This window comes from Macrosteles quadrilineatus, unplaced genomic scaffold (assembly GCF_028750875.1).
Source record: "Macrosteles quadrilineatus isolate MER2022 unplaced genomic scaffold, UCM_ALF_1.0 Scaffold_3__2_contigs__length_128488019, whole genome shotgun sequence".
Lineage (NCBI taxonomy): Eukaryota > Metazoa > Arthropoda > Insecta > Hemiptera > Cicadellidae > Macrosteles > Macrosteles quadrilineatus.
Window position 1 is genome coordinate 2720187 of NW_026542596.1, and position 19398 is coordinate 2739584.

The 19398-nt window shown below is 33.4% G+C and overlaps 1 protein-coding gene across 1 annotated transcript; it reads right to left on the minus strand.

The window, feature by feature from the left end:
- Nucleotides 1-1007: 1007 nt before the first annotated feature.
- On the minus strand, nt 1008-13037 carry LOC128989484 (uncharacterized). Its single transcript, XM_054411378.1, has 4 exons — nt 12913-13037; nt 6072-6230; nt 4112-4209; nt 1008-2950 (listed from the first exon to the last, which is right to left on the minus strand). The coding sequence occupies exons 1-4, from the start codon at nt 12974-12976 to the stop codon at nt 2816-2818; spliced, it is 456 nt and encodes a 151-aa protein (XP_054267353.1). The 5' UTR covers nt 12977-13037; the 3' UTR covers nt 1008-2815.
- Between the last annotated feature and the right edge of the window lie 6361 nt (nt 13038-19398).

Sequence of the window (19398 nt, forward strand, 5' to 3'; positions counted from 1 at the left end):
ATCTTAGAAATGTGAACCTTCTCTCCTTGGTTACAGCATGTGTCAGGTTGGCACAGGTACAGTATTCAGCTGCTCTTATAGTCGAGTAATGCTCACAAAAAACAATTGTAGGTAAAGGTTTTGGATTCCAGAATCTCAGAATAGTAAATCTAAGGTAAATGATGTGTTTAAATTGAAATGGATTTGTTTATAAGTCCAACATTAAAATTGAGATTAACATTACAGTACAACATTAACATTTCGCATTGATTCATGCACTTCCAGCTTGCATAATCCTTCAAATGTTAGGATAGTTCCAGTTTTAACAATAAGCAAATCTGAAGACGTACTTGTAATTTTCATCCTTATATATTTTTCAGAACAGTACCAATTAAATAGGTACATACATTGGTTTTCAGCTCATTGTAAATTCACAACAGGTTTCTCCGCTTCTTCAACCACCTTAAGACTATTATTTTAATTGCGTTCTATTGTGTTGCCTTTTTTGTACAAATAAATGTATATCTTTTTATAAAAAAGCATGCCTAGCTTAAAATTATTGTCAGTAGTTTTATGACGAGATAAATATAAATTTTTAAATCTCTTATAATCTTTATAAAACTTTTAACCATGCAATTTCTTATGATCTATGTATCATTTAGCATTTAGTTTGTCCCGACACCGGACAAACTAACCCCGTGTGCATTGCCAAAGCTTTCAACTTATCCAGTAAAATTGTGAAACTGATGTCAAGAAGGTTTCTATCTTCTTCCTGTTTCAATATAGACACAAGATGCTGTGCTTCATTCTTTTAAAGCTTACATGTTAAACTCATAAGAATTATTTCATTGATTGGATGCTATAAAAACAGTAAGATAATTTATTACAAGATTTAAATTTTCTTTTATAATATTGTAAATGATTTGAATTTTACTCAACCACTAACCTTATAAAAATAAATTAAATAGATTATATTTTAGCGGAGTAGGCACTCTTGCTTTATAGTTTTTTATAAAATAAAGTATGGACTTGCACATTAAAGTATCAATTCTATTTAGTGGAACTATAGTACATTTAATGTAGATGAATATTATTAGCACAAAAGAAAAGACAACTTTATTACAAATTTACAAACCATAATTTCATTTTGCATAAGTTTATCCTCCAAACATGATATAAAGAAATAAATAATACCAAAATGCATTTATACTTATCACTAACATATATACAAAGGACGGAATACTGATATAAGGTTTTGTCAAAATTACAATTTGAATGTTATAAGCTTAATTTATTTACAAAGCTCAAAACTCATATTTGGTTAAAAAATATGTTATCATTAGACAAAAAACAAATATTAATATAAATCATCTTTGAGTTGAATCAAGTTGATGATAAATACATTATTTTAACTTATACTCTTCTATTTAACTGTAAATGTGTTTCTTTGATGATAAATCATACATATTATATGGTAGAATTCTAAATCAACTAACTTAAGCTATCTTACATATTGTTTGAAAATAAAAAAAAAAATAGCATAATCGCTTATTTAATATAAAGCTTTATGAAAACGCATTACAAGTAAATTCTTTTTTTACTATTAAAATGTATTTGGTAGTGAAAGCAGATGTTTCAGTGTCAATTTTCATACAAATGTACATTGTATTTACATGTGTAACAAACATTTACAGATAAAATGTAACTTAATATTTAACCGGATACCTGTCCCTTAAATGTATACTATTATGCAAACTAAAAATCTTAAACTCAAACTTGAATGTCACCATCAAAATCTTTCCGTTACCTGGGGGGGAATGGATACAAAATTTTTACTTCATAAACTCTTGTAAATTTAATATTTAACATCTACTGCATGTCGTAAAATATCATCACAATAAATAATGTTATGTAAAGTAAATAATTATAAAAGAAGCATGAATTAAACCAAATCTTGCTTGAAAAAAATCTTTTGGTACATTCTTTTATCAATTGAAGTAATTAAAGTGTATTTTTAAATTTTTTTTCTACAGTATACACTTTCTTTATATAGGTTCATTGCAAACGCTGGGCCATCTATAAGGCTGCGGCCACACGAGCGTTTTTTCACGCACAAACGCAGCGTGAAAACACGCGAAAAATTAAAGTAGCATTGAAACAAATGGGCGCCCGCTACTGCGGGAAAACACATTGCGTGTGGCATACCTCATTTCATTTAATGCTGCTCATATTACTTGCGTTTTTTCACGCTGCGTTCTTGTGTGAAAAAACGCCTGTGTGGCCGTAGCCTTAATATTTACTTAAATAATTGTATATCAAAAAGTTAATTTAATTTCATCCAAAACATGAAAAAAGAGTTATATATTAAATTTAACGCCTAAATTATTACAATCTCTGTGATATATTGCAGTTATTTTTGGGTGGTTTGTTCCATTAAAGTTTTATTGTAACTGGATTGCTCCCAAAATGTTATTTATCAAATAAAAATATTGAAACCATCAACTGGTAGGTCCGGTGTTAAAAGACAGTAACAGTAAGAATGAACACCATCATGGTAAAACATTGCATTGAAAAAAAATTAATAAAACATTAGAAAATAAATTGAGATGTTGGAAACAGAAATATGATCTATGATTGGAATATTAAAAAATAAATAATCAAAATTTGTTTTGACAGTCCCTTGAAGTTTTACGTTATTAATAAAATTATTTTTGAATAGAAAAGGGTGCAAAACCTCACATTGGAACTTTAACATGGATCATCAGTATTCCACAGATACTCTCAGTTGAAAGCAATCCAGTTCTTATACAGTATCTAAAGATGGTAACAATGATCTTCAGTTGTCAGCAGTCAGATATCTACTGACGGAGATTGCTGCGAAGAGAGGAAGAAGACCGTGCATTGCTGCAGAGATTGATAGAGAATCTGCGGAGTTACAAGAGTCTGTGTTACAGGTGCTGCAGTATTCGACCTTGACAAAACAAATTACAATTTTACCTATTGCTGTTACATATATTTTTTAAAGTTGGATTTTAGTTAACCGATCAACAAAGTGAAGCAACATAAATATACGAGTATATTTATTTCACATCTATATTGTACTTGTAAGGGTTTTCACGGATTATATACATAAAATAGGCAAATCATATGAAAGAGTTATACATTACTGATGATTCTATTGTAAAGGTTAAAAAGCCAGTTATATTATGTGTGTCCCAGGGGCGTCACACAAAACATATTGGTGGGGGAGACACTTGGTATTTCCCAATTTATTGTACACGGATTTCCCAACTATATTTCACGAATTTCCCAACTCTTTATTATAAGGATTACCCAACTTGATTTGGTACCGTTCTCAAATTTCTCAACTATATTACAAGGATTTCCCAACTAATTAATATAAAGTTTTAACAGTAAGAAGGCTATTTTACCTTTAAATTATCTTTTTAGCTACATACACCAATATAACAAGATGTGAAGGTTTCTCCCACATTATTGAGTTGACTGTCAATCTTCATTTTTGATTGTGTCTGAAGTGTCTCAACAAATGTTAACAATGTAGGTCTACTGATCAATAATACATTGAGTTTATATCCTTTTAATTTTTTGTTTATAAAAACTCAGGGGATACAGTAACGTGCAGCTCAGAAAGAAACTTCCCTTAAAACCTTGAATTAATGTAGCCTATACTACAGGTACGGTACATACTATACTATAGTTACTCAACATACTGTATGAAAATTCCAACAATTTTACTTAAATTTTTAGTCTACCTAAGGATTAAGGGTAGATGTCTGCTTGGTTAGAGAATAAATCTTTGTAAAACCTAGAGCGTAAATGAGCTATGCACTGAATACAGGTATGGCAATGTAATCATTTGCATGCAGTGGTAGGAAAATATATGTTTTGCCAAAGTGCAGTAAAAACAGCTGTTTTAATACATACATGGTGAGTCTAAGTGACCCTTTTACTCCCTAGGGAGTAATGAGCCTTTTTAGTACCTAGGGAGTAAAATCACAAATTTATACAGTAGACCTTTCTAGTTCCACAGACACCGGTTGACAAGGTTGAATCAGCTTCCTTCTGGCTGTTTGGCTAGCAACTATTACCTCCCATCCCATCTATATTTTACCTTAGCGTATGAGCTGACGGAATTTTCTGAGCAAGGTCCACTGCCATAGTCGTCCGTCTCCCAGGTACAAGAGCGAACCGTGATCAGTTCATTGTTTACTGAAACATGTCAGTTGGTTTAAAACATTTTTGATATAAGGTTGTGTAAATAAATTATTATTTGGTACTTAATTACGTAAACAATATTGATTTTCGAATCTCCTTTGCTCCATATTGATTTTGATTTTAGCACAAAGAGAGCATTATGAGATGGAGTATAAAGATGTAGCTTTATACTCGATCTCATAGTGAAAATACCCTTCATGTAATTTTTTTATTCAAGTAAAGATGTTGATACATCTTATTTTAACCAACATATTGAACTTATTGATATCTTTTTTTATAACAGCCTCTAAGCAGTGACTCATACAGGTTGGTGTGGAAGTCTAAGAAAGGTCAAAACACTGTAAGAATAGCCTAATTACCACTCCCTCATGACAACCCAGTGTTCAATGGTCCGACTTTTATTCTATCCAGAGCACTATAATGTAAAGGAATGGACATTCAGGTTTGGAAGTATCTGATCTTTAAAAGGTTTTCTTGCTTTAAGTATTGGTATTAGTATTCGAAAGACAGTTTAATTTTCTATATTTTCAGTGATGATAGAATATTTTATCATTACCTAAAATTAAGGCCAATTCTAAAATGCAGGTAGCCTATTTAAAGTGCTAGTTTGTTTCATTTTCTGCAAGGATAACTATCTGATCATTGTATATTTTTTTGTTATGTAGGTTTGTATTTAGGAGAATTTTTGAATCTCTGTACTACAAAAAATTAATATAGTTTACCGTATACATTGTTTCCTTCTTTAAAAGTCTTAAAATTATTATAAATGTGGTACAAGTGTTGGCAAATAAGAAACAAAGTAAAACAAAAATGTTAACGTAAAGTTTGTTTTCAACCCTAACGAATATGCCTATAATATATTCTTTAGAGTGAAATGCAAATTTGTCAAAGTGTTACTTGTAAGGTTGAAAGCAAAGTAAATTAACATTGTAAAATATGTTTTTGTTCTTGTAGTGGGACAGCATTGGAAAATGAAAAATGGTAATATTCTGTGGTTCATGACATGTCAAATGGTTACTGAGCCAAGAAGAGGCACCCAAGGTTACGTTAAGGTTAACACAACCTTCAAGGTATAAGTTGTTTAACAAGTTGAGTTGTGGTTGAAACTTTTCTTCCAACTCTCTTAAATAAAATTAATAATAGGTACCCACACTTTAACTGTACTATTTACTCAGCCATTGGATATATTGATATATATTATATTGGTGTTGAATTTAGTAAATTTGATTTAAATTTTTGTATTACAGTAGTATGTCATCTTGTAATTCTTTTTGTAACCTAGTACCAAAAAGACTTTGAAACCTGATTTAAAAGTAAAGCCTCAAATACTATACATACAAAAAAAAATACTTTCATATTTTAGTTATTTTTATTTTATGAGGCCTTTTGCCATTTATGTTAGCATTGCCAGACACATAACAAAAACTGCGGAAGGTTTTGTGCCGTGTTTGACGATGGGGAAAGGCCTCATAAAATACAAATTACTAAAATATTGGTGTAGTATTTTTTTTATGTATTGCAAATATTACCAGTTTTTAATTTAAGACACAAATTGTATATTAAATCATTATATACTTTGGCAGCCCAAACTTGATTGAGAATCCTTACTTGAATTAAGTTGTTATGAATCTTCTTTGAAATCTTGCTGAGTTAAGGGTTTTTATCCCTACCAACAAAACAATAATTAAATTTCCGGTATTACAACAAAGTTAGGTATTCTTTTCTCAGTCCCAAATGATCAGCTGACCAGAGCACATCCAAATTTTACTTGATTCTTATGTTATCCACGCCTACTTCTGAAAACCCCTAATTTCCCCATTATATTCAAACTTTAATCTGTTAAACATTCTCCTCACCTCTCTGTTTTGTCTTCTTGCACATGGCGATGGACTGCAGGTAGGGGCTCTGGGCTCTCTCCCTGTCACAGTCTATCACTGCCAGATGGGTCATGTTGAAGGGGTCTCCACATCGACGGTCCACGTCTGAAGAACACACCCAGCATCTGATGCTCTCTCCTGGCAAAAGTTAAGATTGGTATGAAGTTACAACTAATTTTAATGTATCAAAGAGCCAGTATACTTATGCATTTGAACCCCCAACATCAAGTCACCATACACCTACTGTGGATGTGTGGTGTTTTTAACACTTCATGTAGAAATTAGATACATTTTATGCAAGTAAGTCAGTGGGACTGGAGTGATTAAATAGTGCAGGTGGTCACTAATCACTCCATTGAGATAAAATGGGTTGAAACTGCTTCAGCTTGTCTAGTTATTTGGATCCTGGGGGAACTTTGTAGGGATGTAAAAAAAACAAAAAGTTTAGTCGTGAAATAGTTATTTGTGTAACTAGTGGGTGAAGTAGCACTTTGCTGCACATTAGAGAAATGTTTAGCACGAGCTGTAGGCGAGTGTGGAAAGTTTCTCGAGTGCAGCAAAGGCAGTTTGCACTCGTGTTACACATTATTTTTTCCTACAGTTACTATAAATCATATATATAATTAGTCTTTCTTGTCTTGTAAACACTGTACAACACGTTTTTAAGTTAGGTTAAATCCAAACATTGAACGATGGGAAACGCTGCACCAGCTGATCGTAGTCGTAATATCTTTAAGTGTTCCCAACTTATTTTCAAGCGTACACGGATTAAGTGCATAAAAGCACGCTGTTGTGTTGTTTGGTTGGAATACTGGTGTTCGCCAAAGTAAGGCTTTCTGTTCTGTACTATAATCTGTGCAAGGAAGCCCACTTTATTTATTTTATAGTGCCACACTAGACACTAGACATTTAAATAATGAAAAATAAATTCTCGCAATAGAAAAAATCCCAGACAAGGAAGAGGCAATCAGTGGTATTACTATTATCTGTCAAGATAATAAACTAAGGGTTGCAGGCCAAAGGTTAATTGGTTAATATTGGCTCTTAGTAGCCCAGTGTTCCATTATTGACTACTTAATGACTCATTGCAAGAAATGGTTGGGTGAATGGGCTGATAAGTTTTTAGTGATCCAATGACCCTGTTCTACTTCTCCAGTAATCAATCACATTTGCATTTTTCTATACAAACTATGATCTATAGGAATAGATATTAGATAATACAAATGCAGGAGTATGTTAAGCTATGGAGGTTGGAATAAATATCAAATAAAAATATAGTTCTTTAACCTTGTACACCCAAAAAGTAGAATATTTTCCCAGAAACGTAACAATGTTGTAATGGTTCATAAATTAAATTTTGGAAAACTATAATTTTTTTTCTTTATTTTTGGAGAAAATTTTGGTTAGAACAAGAAAAGTGAAAGAATAGATCAGAGAATAACATGAGAAACAGTCAAGGTTACCAAGTGTTTACTGCAGTAGCTGTGTGCGTGTGTTTACCTGTGTGTGTGTGAGTGTCCGGACTCAAAGTCCTTGTGTTTCTGTGATTATGTGACGTCCATTGTTGTGGTGGCGAGTATCGTGTCAAAGTTGGCACACCTGTTTCCGGTAAGGTGGCATCACTGTAACCTGTTCCGGTTTTTGCGCGACACACTCTAATGCTACTGGAATAAATAGGTGAGGTAAATAAGATGCGTATTAGGAGTTTTGTACACGCAGATCTATAACATTGAACTGTAAAAGGTGGTAAATAAACGGTAAATAAAAAATTATGGACAAAAAAAAGTAGTGTTGGTAAATAAACAGGAGAACCATACACTGCTTCTATTCTGACGATTGAATAAATTCAAATAAACTTAAATTTAGTCCAAATAATTACGCTAGGGCATATTATGAGCATCACGTCAGTAATAGCTCACAAGCAGCTAGATTTTGTGTAGATAAATATATTTGTTTGCATTGGATTTAATTTCAACACAAATTTTATTTTTATACCAGTTTCAGTAGGCTACATTTTACTGAAAGTAAAAATAATGAATTGATTGTCCTCTCCTTTTCTTCGAAGAAGCGTTAAACGTAATGATTACTACAATCAATTTCAAGCCCCTCATAAAGTTGGGTAAACCAAATTTCTGTGAAGTGATGATGTACGGCGTGGCATTGCAATTTGGGCAAAATGCAAGAAATCAGTCTTGACACGGTTATGAAACCCTTCAGCCAGTGGAGCTGCAAGTGACTCAGCTCAGCCCTTGGACATTGGATACGCTCTCTCCTGGAACATTGGAACGGAACTGTGGACTTGGACGTGAGGGAGGACTGCGCAAGTCTGAGGCAACGAATTGGCGGGAACCAGGCAACATATTGGCGGGAACGTAAAAAAACCCAAGTAATTTACTTGTCACTCAAGAATGTTGTAACTTTGTGGAATTGGAATGACGAAAATTCCCAAAAGGTTTGTCAGCATTTGTCTCACCAAACATAAAGTGTTTTCATTCTATTCGTAAATCTGAATCATATGTGTCCGTTAGCACGAAAGTCGAGCAAAAATGATCCGATTTCGATGAAATTTGGTATAAACGTGTAAACCTACATTTATTCGAACGAGTTCGCGAATCAGCATGATCTGACCATGGTAACGGGGGTTTATGGGGGGTTTTATGGGGGTATAGATTTTTTTTTTCATTTTTGACCCTAAAAACAAAAAAAAATTCGATTTCCTTCTAAACCATCATGTCGAGCATAAAAAATAAATAATTTAGTATAGTGAAGCGCTGATTATGCCTAACGGTTACGGAGAAAATTAAAAAAAAATATAATTTCAAATTCCCATGTTATTCTTATGGAGAAAATGAATACTGTTGTAGTTTACTTGTTAATGGATATGTGTTGATAAAATTTGGCAAATTTATTTAATTCATCATATACTATTGACGTATGGTAATGAAAGAAAAAACACTTTTTACCTTCCCCGTAGCAGCTCGTAGAAGCACTCGTTAAATCTAATGTTATTTAAATTTGGATTAAATATGTCTTATTTATGGAAATATTTGAGTAAAAATGTAATAAGACTAGTTGAAATTCGCTTAGTCTGCAGGTTTGCTGCTACTGGGTATTTTTCAATCTACTTAAAACTTTACATATGTAAAAATCCTCATAATTGGTGACGTAATTGGAGCTTAGGTGCCGTGATTTGAGTTGCTGTACGTTTTTGAATACGGGCAGGATGAATAGTTAGCTATAAATATATTAATATATATTAAGAAAAGAATAGGCCCTAAATTACTTTCCTGGACCACCCCATAATCGACAGGCATAGGATCACTGTCTGTACCACAAATTGTAACAAATTGAGCTCTGTTTGAAAGATAACTCTTGAACCATTCCAAAGCACTGCCGCAAACTCCAATTGTTTTTAACTTGTTGAGCAGTTTTAAACGATCTACGGAATCAAATGCTTTTTTGAGGTCAAGAAATATTAATATAGAACGTTTTTTGCTGGAAATGGTATCGTACAACTCTTTGTTTACATCAAAAAGAATATCTGAAATATTTTTGTCGTGACGGAATCCGTACTGACGCTCACTGAGAATGTTATTTAAATGGAGGTAAGCAACCAATTGATCTTTGACAGCCTTTTCAATTATCTTAGTAAAAATACTCAACAATGAGATTAGGCGAACATTGTTGATTTCGTTGGATTTATATAATGGAAAGACTTTAGCCAATTTGTAACAATCAGGAAAAGTTCCTGAAGTTATGCTTAAATTAACAATGTGCAAAAGTGGAAAGCAGAGGATATGAAAATTTGCTTTAAGGACATCGGCCGAAATACCATTGTAACCAGGCGCGGAACCACCCCGCAGGCCGCAGACGTAGCGTTGTAAGTCGTGTGGATGGTCGGTTGAAGCGTAAACGTCGTGTCGAGTTGGTAGTCACAGTCATCAACCAATAGGGCCCCACTTGGGTCTAGTTTACTGGCCAGTGAGCTACCGACGTTAGAGAAAAAAATATTGAAATCATCTGCGACTTGTTTATACAATGTTGTAGATAACTGAGTGTTTGATGTAAGTTTATCTATTGGAAACGAAATCTTTTCTATTTATTCTGCCGGCCAGTTCATTGACCAATCTCCAAAACAGCTTAGGGTTATCAGAGGCTTCGTTTAATTTTTGTCGGTAATAATTTTGTTTAGTTTGCTTCAGTTCTTCACTAAGGTTTTGTTTAAATTCTTTATAAAAATTGATAAGCTCAACATTAAAGGGTTGTTTTTTAACTCTTTTACTTAATTTATCCCTCACTCTTATTTGTTTAATCAGTTCTATGGAAATCCATGGTTTGAGTTTTTTAGCTCTAGTTTATCTATTAATAATGGTTTTAGTAGCAGATTTCACTGAATTAATAACAATTCTATTAAAATAATTAGAACAAAAATGTATGTCATCATCACATTGAACAATGGGGTCCCAGTTGGAGTTAGTGAGGTTATGTGACAGTAGTGTATGGTCCAGGTACGTGTGAGCACAGAAAACGTACTACGTTTTCTGTGGTGTGAGGCACTGTGTCAGTGAGAGAAGTGTTAGTGTGTGGTGTGTTTGAGGAAATAGTGAGACCAGTGCTGTAGTGATCTGTCATAGAGCCGTCTGGATCACAGCTGATTTGACCTGAGAAATGTTTTTGTGTTTAATGCAAATGTGATCCAGACAGCTTGCTGTGTTGTTAGTTACTCGCGTCGGCTTATCAACAGGAAACCCATCCCCAAAAATACATCTAAATATAGTTCTGAAGTTTCATTTATTCGAAGAAGGTCTATATTAATATCACCAAGGAATATACACGTTTGATTTCTATTTAATGCTTTCATGTATCTCTCCAGTTCACCAATGAGATTAATTGGATCACTGTCGAAGGTTCGGTAAATGGCTAGCATAAATGGAAAGGCTTTCCGCAGTGCGTGAAATCCAACGCAAGTCCAAGTTTAAGCAGTCTTGAAAGTGTCTCTTTACGTTTTCTTAAAACTGGTTTTAAGAGGTTTGTGGTTTCCTTCGCCTTACTGGGAAAGTATTAAGCAAAGCAAGGTACAATACGAGAATGGACTTTACTGATGCATTTCAAGTGCGGCAAACTCAAGACATCGCTGCCTTCACAGTCGGTCGCGCTACCGAGCCACTGAATCAGCAAACTCGACTTTTGTTTGTTATGTTATTAACTATTTATCGTCCGTCATATGGTAATGCGAAAAGTAATGGTTCTCAGGGCTTTCTTCGCATTTCTAATTGACAATGAAAAGCTTTCACTGTTTCTATTATGTCGAGCAGCCAATGGAAAATTTGTCTCCGATTTCTCTGTTGCAATGCCAATTTACTGAAGCGAAACATCAAGATTCAAATTACATCTGTGATAGTTTGTAGAAAGTAAGTGAATGGGGGTTTCTGCAATACAGAAGGTAGAAGTCAACGTTAGTTTTTAAAAATATTTTAATTTGTTTTTGTGTTTAGTTTGAAAACCAATAAACAGAAGAATTTGATTGTATTGTAATTGTATTAGATCTATTGTCTAATAATACAAACTCAACATTTCAAGTTAAAATAATATGTAATAAAAATTGTATCTCTATATTTTTATCTAACCAAATAGAGGATATTATAAATTTAGTCTTCGAGTAAAAGGCAGTAAATAAACGCTGTTCGCCACTGACGAGCACGAGAAAAACAAAATAGCTTTTTACAAAGCATTCAGTTTTAAGATCGCCTCCCTAATTAAAATTAAATTATTTATTATTTAGACCTAATAGGTTTTTGCGTTTCACAATAAATTATTTCTCATTTAAATTATTAGTTTAAGCTGTATTTTTAACTTCTTATCTTTTAAAAATATGATAACTCGGGATTATATATTTATTAAACTGTACATAGATTATTCCAGAAGTAAAAATTCTGAAAAATAAACTAGGTACAGTATTAAAGTAAACAATTCTTTTTTTCAAATGTATTTTTGGGAACATTGTATTTAAAATATGAAAAGTGTGTTTTACTAAATACTAAAGCAAGCCCCGTGGTCGAAAATTCGACAAAAAGTATTTATTGTGTAACATCTCTAGGCCTGTAAATAAAACATGTGTTTGGAATTTCCTTAATTTGTTTTGATTTTCTGTTAATCGCCTATTATTTCATTGCTATATCGGCACCAGCATGGCAACCCATAAGGCCCATGTAAATTTTTAGGATTTTAGGATTTGTATATTCAATTTTATATTATATAGAGGTCATCCAGTGGGCGAAAACTCGACCAAAAATAATGTAATGTTACAGACTTCTCTATTTTCACCCACACTGTAAATGAAACATGTAATGATTGTGTAGCAGTCTTCCATTTGTTTTGATTTTCTGTTTAAATATCGTTGTTATTTCGTCACCAGCATGGTAACCCATTAGGTCCAAGTAATTTTTAAAATTTGAAATTAATTTGTTGTGCTTATTTTTGAGCCTATTTTAATTTATAAAGATATTCTGCACATCTAGGCAAATATCTCTCTAACAGTATGCGTAGATTTTTATGGAGAATGTTGTAAAATGTTCTAGTTTGCTTGTTTATGATTATATTTTGATTAAACTTGGCAAATTTATTGATTTTATACTTTACTATAATTATTTTACTTAAAACACATTTTATTAGTTTCCCTGTAGCAGCAAACCTAGGTACTCGTTAATTCGAATGTTATTTAAATAGATTAATTGAAAATCATGCCAGGCAAATGGAAATTAGCTTAGACGGCAGGTTTGCTGCGGCGGGGGCATTTTAATAGATAAGATATGTCTCTCACCTGATCTAACGAAGAGTACAAGCAGAGCGACAGAAGACAACAGGAAAGCTCGCAAGTAAGCCATGGTAAGTCACTGTCTCACTCAACTAACTGACTAACTCACTGGAGTCGAGAATGATAGTCAGTACACCATGGTAGGGGGAGGTGGGGGGGGGGGGGTAAGTGAAGTACAACAATGGTCCCCCCTCCCTTCCCCACAACAGCTGCGTCACTCGCAAAGCATTGTTGCGAAACTTGTTTATATCAGACCTGAAACATTGATTTTCACGACTTTTTGCTTGTTAATAACTGGTATCATGGAACGTCGCGTTATTTTTTATTGTTCATAAGTAAAAAATATGATAATAGAGATATGGTACTATTTTGTATGGCTTTTTGTGGACTTGTATGGTGATTTTAACCATGCCTTGCAACAGGTGACAAAGCTAATCTGTTTGACTGGTTGGTTGTTAATTAAATATTACAAGACAAATTAATCTAAATTACAGATATTACTAAAAATGTTGATTCTTTCAATATATATGTTGGATGCCTGCTCCATCTTCGAATTCTCGAGCAGATCTCCATTTTTTCGAGATCTTCTCAGACACATGCTTGTTGCCTTTAAAATTGAGCAAGTCAGTATCGTTCTTATCCAATTAACTACTAGGCTGTACGGCTTAACCCATTTTTCTGACAATTTTTCAGCTAATGCTCTTATTAGTGTTTGAAAATCATTGCCTAGGATTCCGCAGACTGATGTTATCAAAGGGGTGAAAGAGGCATTATGGCTCTCACAGGCTGACATATACTTTCTTTTCTTTTCTTCTTCTGCTTTATTTATGACATTGTCATGAGTTTGGTTGCTTGTTAATTACTTATCAGGGAACTTATCCTAGTATCACAATACCTATTGAATATAGAAACACAATTAATTGTATTGCAGTGTTTAGCCCGGTTTTAATAGTATAGCGTTTTGTCTAAGTTACTTATTGAATAGTCTTGTTTATTTGTTACTTGAAACCTGTTTTATACACATTTTTTGGACCGGTGGTTTTAGAAATGAAATAAAAATAATAACAATCTAAATTTATTATTCTAAGTAGATGCTGCCCTCACAGAAGAATTATTTGACGTAATGTACAAATTAAATTAATACAACTAATACAGTAACATTTTTCGATTTGCTAAGTGATTTTGATTACATTTTGCGCAAATAAAATAGTCTTGTTTTTAAACTCATTTCGTAAATATTATAAAAATAGCGCTTATCCATTAGGACTATATACGTAATTGCAAAATACTGTGTTAATTAATATCTTTCCTAAGTTACATAGAGGATTAAAACACAACAAAGAGGAAAGTAGTTTGATTGTTAAAACTTGACTGTAAGCCACCTTAACATGAAAATGTACTTTTCAGACAAGGCTCTATCTTGAAATTACAAGTGACTCATTCGATCGTCTCATTCCGGTACTTTCAATGGATCTACAGAACTAAATTACATTTTCAACCATTATTGTTCTATAATCGTAAATACGTTTTAATTGTTTTTTCAATGGACTGTTATCCTACAAAACCTGTAATAACCACAATTCTCAGCTTTCAAAAGTAGTTTATTACTATCAGTAATAAATTATATATGGAGCAAGCTTTTGGAGATTAACCTATAAAAAAGCTTCGTAAAGCAAGTAAGCTATAAACAAAAACAGTTGATTATCTGTAACAACTGACCGAAAAGTTGTTAATGTCGAATAGCTCGATCGATTTTGCCTAACAGTTTTTGTTGTTATTAAATCCTGCTTATACACACTCTGTGATGTTGTGTTTAATTTAGATTTTTTTTAAATCAAAACTCAAGAATCGGACTCGAGCACTTGACACAAACTTCGCATTTCACAGTTGGAAAATACTTGTCAAAATGACTATTCATACACACATCAGGTATACCAGGATTGCAAAAAAATAATGACAATGGCTCTCAAAACATGTATATTAGCACAAAGCTACAAGGTGACCAATGAAATTATATTTTGAATTCGGTGATAGAAGTCCCACCACTACCAATATCTAACTTTCCAGGTCCCAGATTCACCTGGGCTCGTGCACCTCCCAAAGCACCTCTTCCGTAACGCACGTCACCATAATCGCCCATTGTCGACCGTTTTTGTGCAGGAGAAATTAGAACAGTTAAGTTGGTCACTCGAGTGACTTCATGCAGCTAGGGGCCCCAATAATGCTAGTTATTAAATGGCATATCTCCCAATCACGTACATAGGAATTAGGAATGTACGTTTTTCTTGTAATGTAGTCCTCGACAATTTTTAAAACAAGTTTAAAAAATGGACATAATTGTTTAGTGAATTCATCTGGTCATTATCATAGCCTAAACTTGGTTATAGTTACTACTTGATAAATATTGAATTGTGTTGTTTTAAAATGCATACATTAATTTAATTACACTAAACAACATTTTTTTAATCAGTGACAACATTGGACTTTATTCAACAAATCAAACTATTTTGAGAAGACTATTTTTAAATTTTACTGATAAATTGGCTCTTTACAGTCAAAAGTTTGAAGTCTACTTATTGTAACAAGTACTCATCCATTTTTTAAGTGGCCCTATGCGACGTAATTATCTATCACGTTGTACAACATCTTAAAATGTAAAGTGTTATTTTACATTTTAAGAATTGCATTGATTTCCCCTGAATATTTGAAAAGATTTTTCCAGAAGAAGGGAAATCACAAAAGAGGATAACTTATTCATAATACCAGATGGAAATGTATAAATGTATAATGGATAAGAAGAAATGAGCAAGGCCCGTAACTTTTGATGTCCCTCAAGAATCACTACTTGGTACTATTTTCTTTGTTGCTATTGATTATGTAATCTATATATAAATAGGCAAGCATGTTTCTTTAAAACCTTTTTTCTCACTTCGTGTGCATCGCAGGTAAAATCTACGCATACTGTTAGAAAGATATTTACCTGTAGATGTGCAGAATCCTTTTATACATTAAAATAGGCTAAAAAAAGCACAACAAATAAATGAATTAAAATTTAAAAAAATACATGGGCCTAATGGGTTACCATGCTGGTGTCGAAATAACAACAATAATTAAACAGCAACTCAAAACAAATGGAAGACTGCTACACAATCATCACATGTTTGATTTACATCTGGGGTGAAAATAGAGAAGTCTGTACATTACGTTATTTTTGGTCGAGTTTTCGACCACTGAATGACCTCTATATAATATATACTAATTTAAAATTAATTTCGACGAGTTGACACCTTTGCTAGTCCCAATAAATTAGAGATCTACTTAGCGACAAGTGACATGGTTTTTGTAATTAACAGCGATTATCTGAGGAAGGAGCGGAAAGTCCTTGGGTTTACCGTCCTGCGTACTGCGTCCTGGCGCGCTCCACTGGACCGACACAGACGTTCTTGTCTCTTTAGATCCGTCCTAAAAGGAAACTAATTACATTCTTGGTGAGTAAACACATTTTAATAACTATTCAATGGAACGAATATACAATATTCAAACGAAAACTGTTAGTATATTGGTTCCTAAACTACGCTGTGTAAAATGTGGCAGAGTTTAAGCGAAGATAAAACAACAAACGAGAACGTCGAGAACCACATAATGAGACGACTACAATATAAAAATATAACCAAATGATGGAAATATCCTACCACTAATATAAATGAGAAAGTTTGGATGTATGGATGTATACGTATGTTTGTGGCAAGTAAACGCGAAAAATACTGGTCGGATTGGGCTGAAATTTAATGTGATGATAGCTCACATTCCCAATTAACATATAGACGCACTCTTATCGCAAAAGTCCTTTCGGGCTCCGCCCCAGTGGCTCTAGAGTTTCCCATGTTGACCTTATGAGTAATCACATTTAAAAGGAGTAAAATAGTTTCGTCAGCTGTTTCAAATACACAAGTTGGTTTCTATGGTATTAAATAGCATTAATAAGTTATAAGGTTTACTAACAGGGTGTAACTATTTTATACAACAAATGTAAAGACCTCTTCCCGTTGCAAAGCACAGGTACAACAGCTAGTACTTAATATGGCGAGTTTTCCACACTAACTTTCACCTCAATAGGGGTATATATCTATTATACACTGAGACGAATTTACATTTCAAATGAATGATATTGATCATACTTTTCAGCCCAAAGATTATAGTGTCCACCTTCTCATAACACCTTAAGGTGGGTCAATTCTGTACATAGACAGCATGTTGTCACTAGGTTATAATTTATAAATGTTTATCAGGCATTTCGATTATATCTTGTCCTTTTAGGTTCCATTCCATCGGATGCAGCTTCAGATCCAAAACTACGTGAAACTTGTGTTATGCTAATTAGTAATGGACAGTTTCTTCAGGAAACCTTATAAGAATAATATCCGGGCAGGAGGGTAAAACTGTTTTTTTTTTGTAAAATGTTAATAGTTAGTAAGAAATAAAAACATTTTCCAAATTTGATCAAAATATGTTCATAAACAAGCAAACTACAACAGTTTACTTATTCTCCATAATAATAACATAAAAATTTTGTATTTACAATTTTTTTTATTTTTTTTTTATTTTTTTTTTAATTTTCTCCGTAACCATTAGGCGCATAATAACGCTTCAATATACTAAATTATTTGTTTTTTAAGCTCTACAAAATGGTTCGGGAATAAATTGTTAAATTTTATGTTTTTTGGGTCAAAAATTGGAAAACCCTATTTTTACACCATAAAACCCCCGTAAACCCCCGTTCCTATAGTCCGATGCTGGTTCGCGAACTCGTTCGAGTAAATGTAGGTTTACACGTTTATACGAAATCTCATTCAAATCGGATCATGTTTGCTCGAGTTATCGTGCTAACGGACACACATATTTATAAATATATATATGAATTTGAACGGATGGTATTTTTAGCCTCTAGGGACCTCAAAACGAAAACAAATCGGTCCCGCGTCCAGGTCTTACCATGAATTCTATGGTAATAGCTTATTCCCTATATGGGAAATTCGCTAAAAGAGATCGATGTTAACAATTTAAAAGATGAAAAATACAAAACATCGTGTCACCAATGGACATCTTTAATAGGTTTTAAAAATCAGGCTTACAATGCTAAAAAGTTCAAAGCCTCTGACGATTTGAATTTTAGGAACACTAGTAGAGGCGGGCGTTGCTCCGGCACTCCTGTCTTTGTAGAGATAATTATTACCATTGTCACTGCCATAGGTGGCATTGGCAAGCACGAATAGCAACATTAATATTGATGGCGAATTTTCCAACAAAGTTTGATGTGTAGATGAACCAAACAATACCTAGCTGTCACTCGTAGACTGTCTGACAGAAGGTGAGGGAGAAAAGTCTCATAATAAAAAAGTAGAAAGGTTTGTCATCCCTGCGAATAATTCGGACAGCTACCTGATATCACAGTGGTTCAATTAGTGCTAGTCTTTTATTTGGACAAATAAAAAGTGTGGGAAAAGGGTTTCTGTTGTTATAAACTACTGTTAATCCTCAAATGTGTTACTACATAACCATACATTAGTTGGTGGTATCGATTAGCTTATGCTGTGTAAAACAAATGTTAAACTAAATTAGCTGAGTCTGAAAAATTGCAATGATTTGTTTAAAGTTCATTTTTGGTGATGGAGGGTCTATTGCAGACATTTTCCCGGAACACATTTTTGTAGATGCGTTGTAAAAATTGTTGTTTTTTACCAATTGTGATTGAAAATATCCGCAATAATCCCTCGAGTTATTATTTATTATAATAATGAAGCTTAAAATATCATCTTGAAGTAAAACTCAACATGAGGACTGAAATTGAGAAAGAATACACCATTGCTCATGGATATTAAATGTAGACATACCAACTAACCCAGCTGTAGTAAAATGTTTCATTTAGTCCCATGGCACACACCACCTAGGTCGTTCTATCGCAGAATAAGAGCTGAGAGTGGCTTCCCTCTACTCTGTGGTGCTACGGCACGATTTTGTTTGCCGTAGAGGCTTACGACCAAATTCATATGGCCAACAGACTGCGGTCTTAAGGTTTACGTTTTTGTAACAAAACTCAATTGTTTTCAATCTGTGTGGATATTACACCATTTGACGAGGCATTTTTCTTTTTCCTTGTCAAAATGAGCCAGAGGCTTATTTTTACTGCAAAGAAACACTATGGGATGGGGTAACATTTGATGACTTGAAGATTAATAGGTAATAGGTTTCGTTTCTGTAAATTTACGATGAATAAAGATTACCTTGGCATCCTGCTGGACAATGTAAGAGATGCAATTCTGGATGATCCTAGTGAATGGTTTATTAGCTATAATTTTGAATTTTCTAAGCTAATTTAGAATTACTGACAGCCAGTTAGTAGCTGTAGATATCTCCGATATGCAACCTAACAACAACAGCCAATTATTTATGTGATACGGGCCTATGGTTCAAAGATATCGGTCAGACTAAGGT

Coding starts and splice junctions, on each gene's coding strand:
- LOC128989484 (XM_054411378.1), bottom strand. CDS start 12,976: ATGGCTTACTTGCGAGCTTTCCTGTTGTCTTCTGTCGCTCTGCTTGTA. Junction 6,231..12,912: donor TGTACTCTTCGTTAGATCAG/GTGAGAGACATA, acceptor AACTTTTGCCAG/GAGAGAGCATCAGATGCTGG. Junction 4,210..6,071: donor CAAGAAGACAAAACAGAGAG/GTGAGGAGAATG, acceptor GACATGTTTCAG/TAAACAATGAACTGATCACG.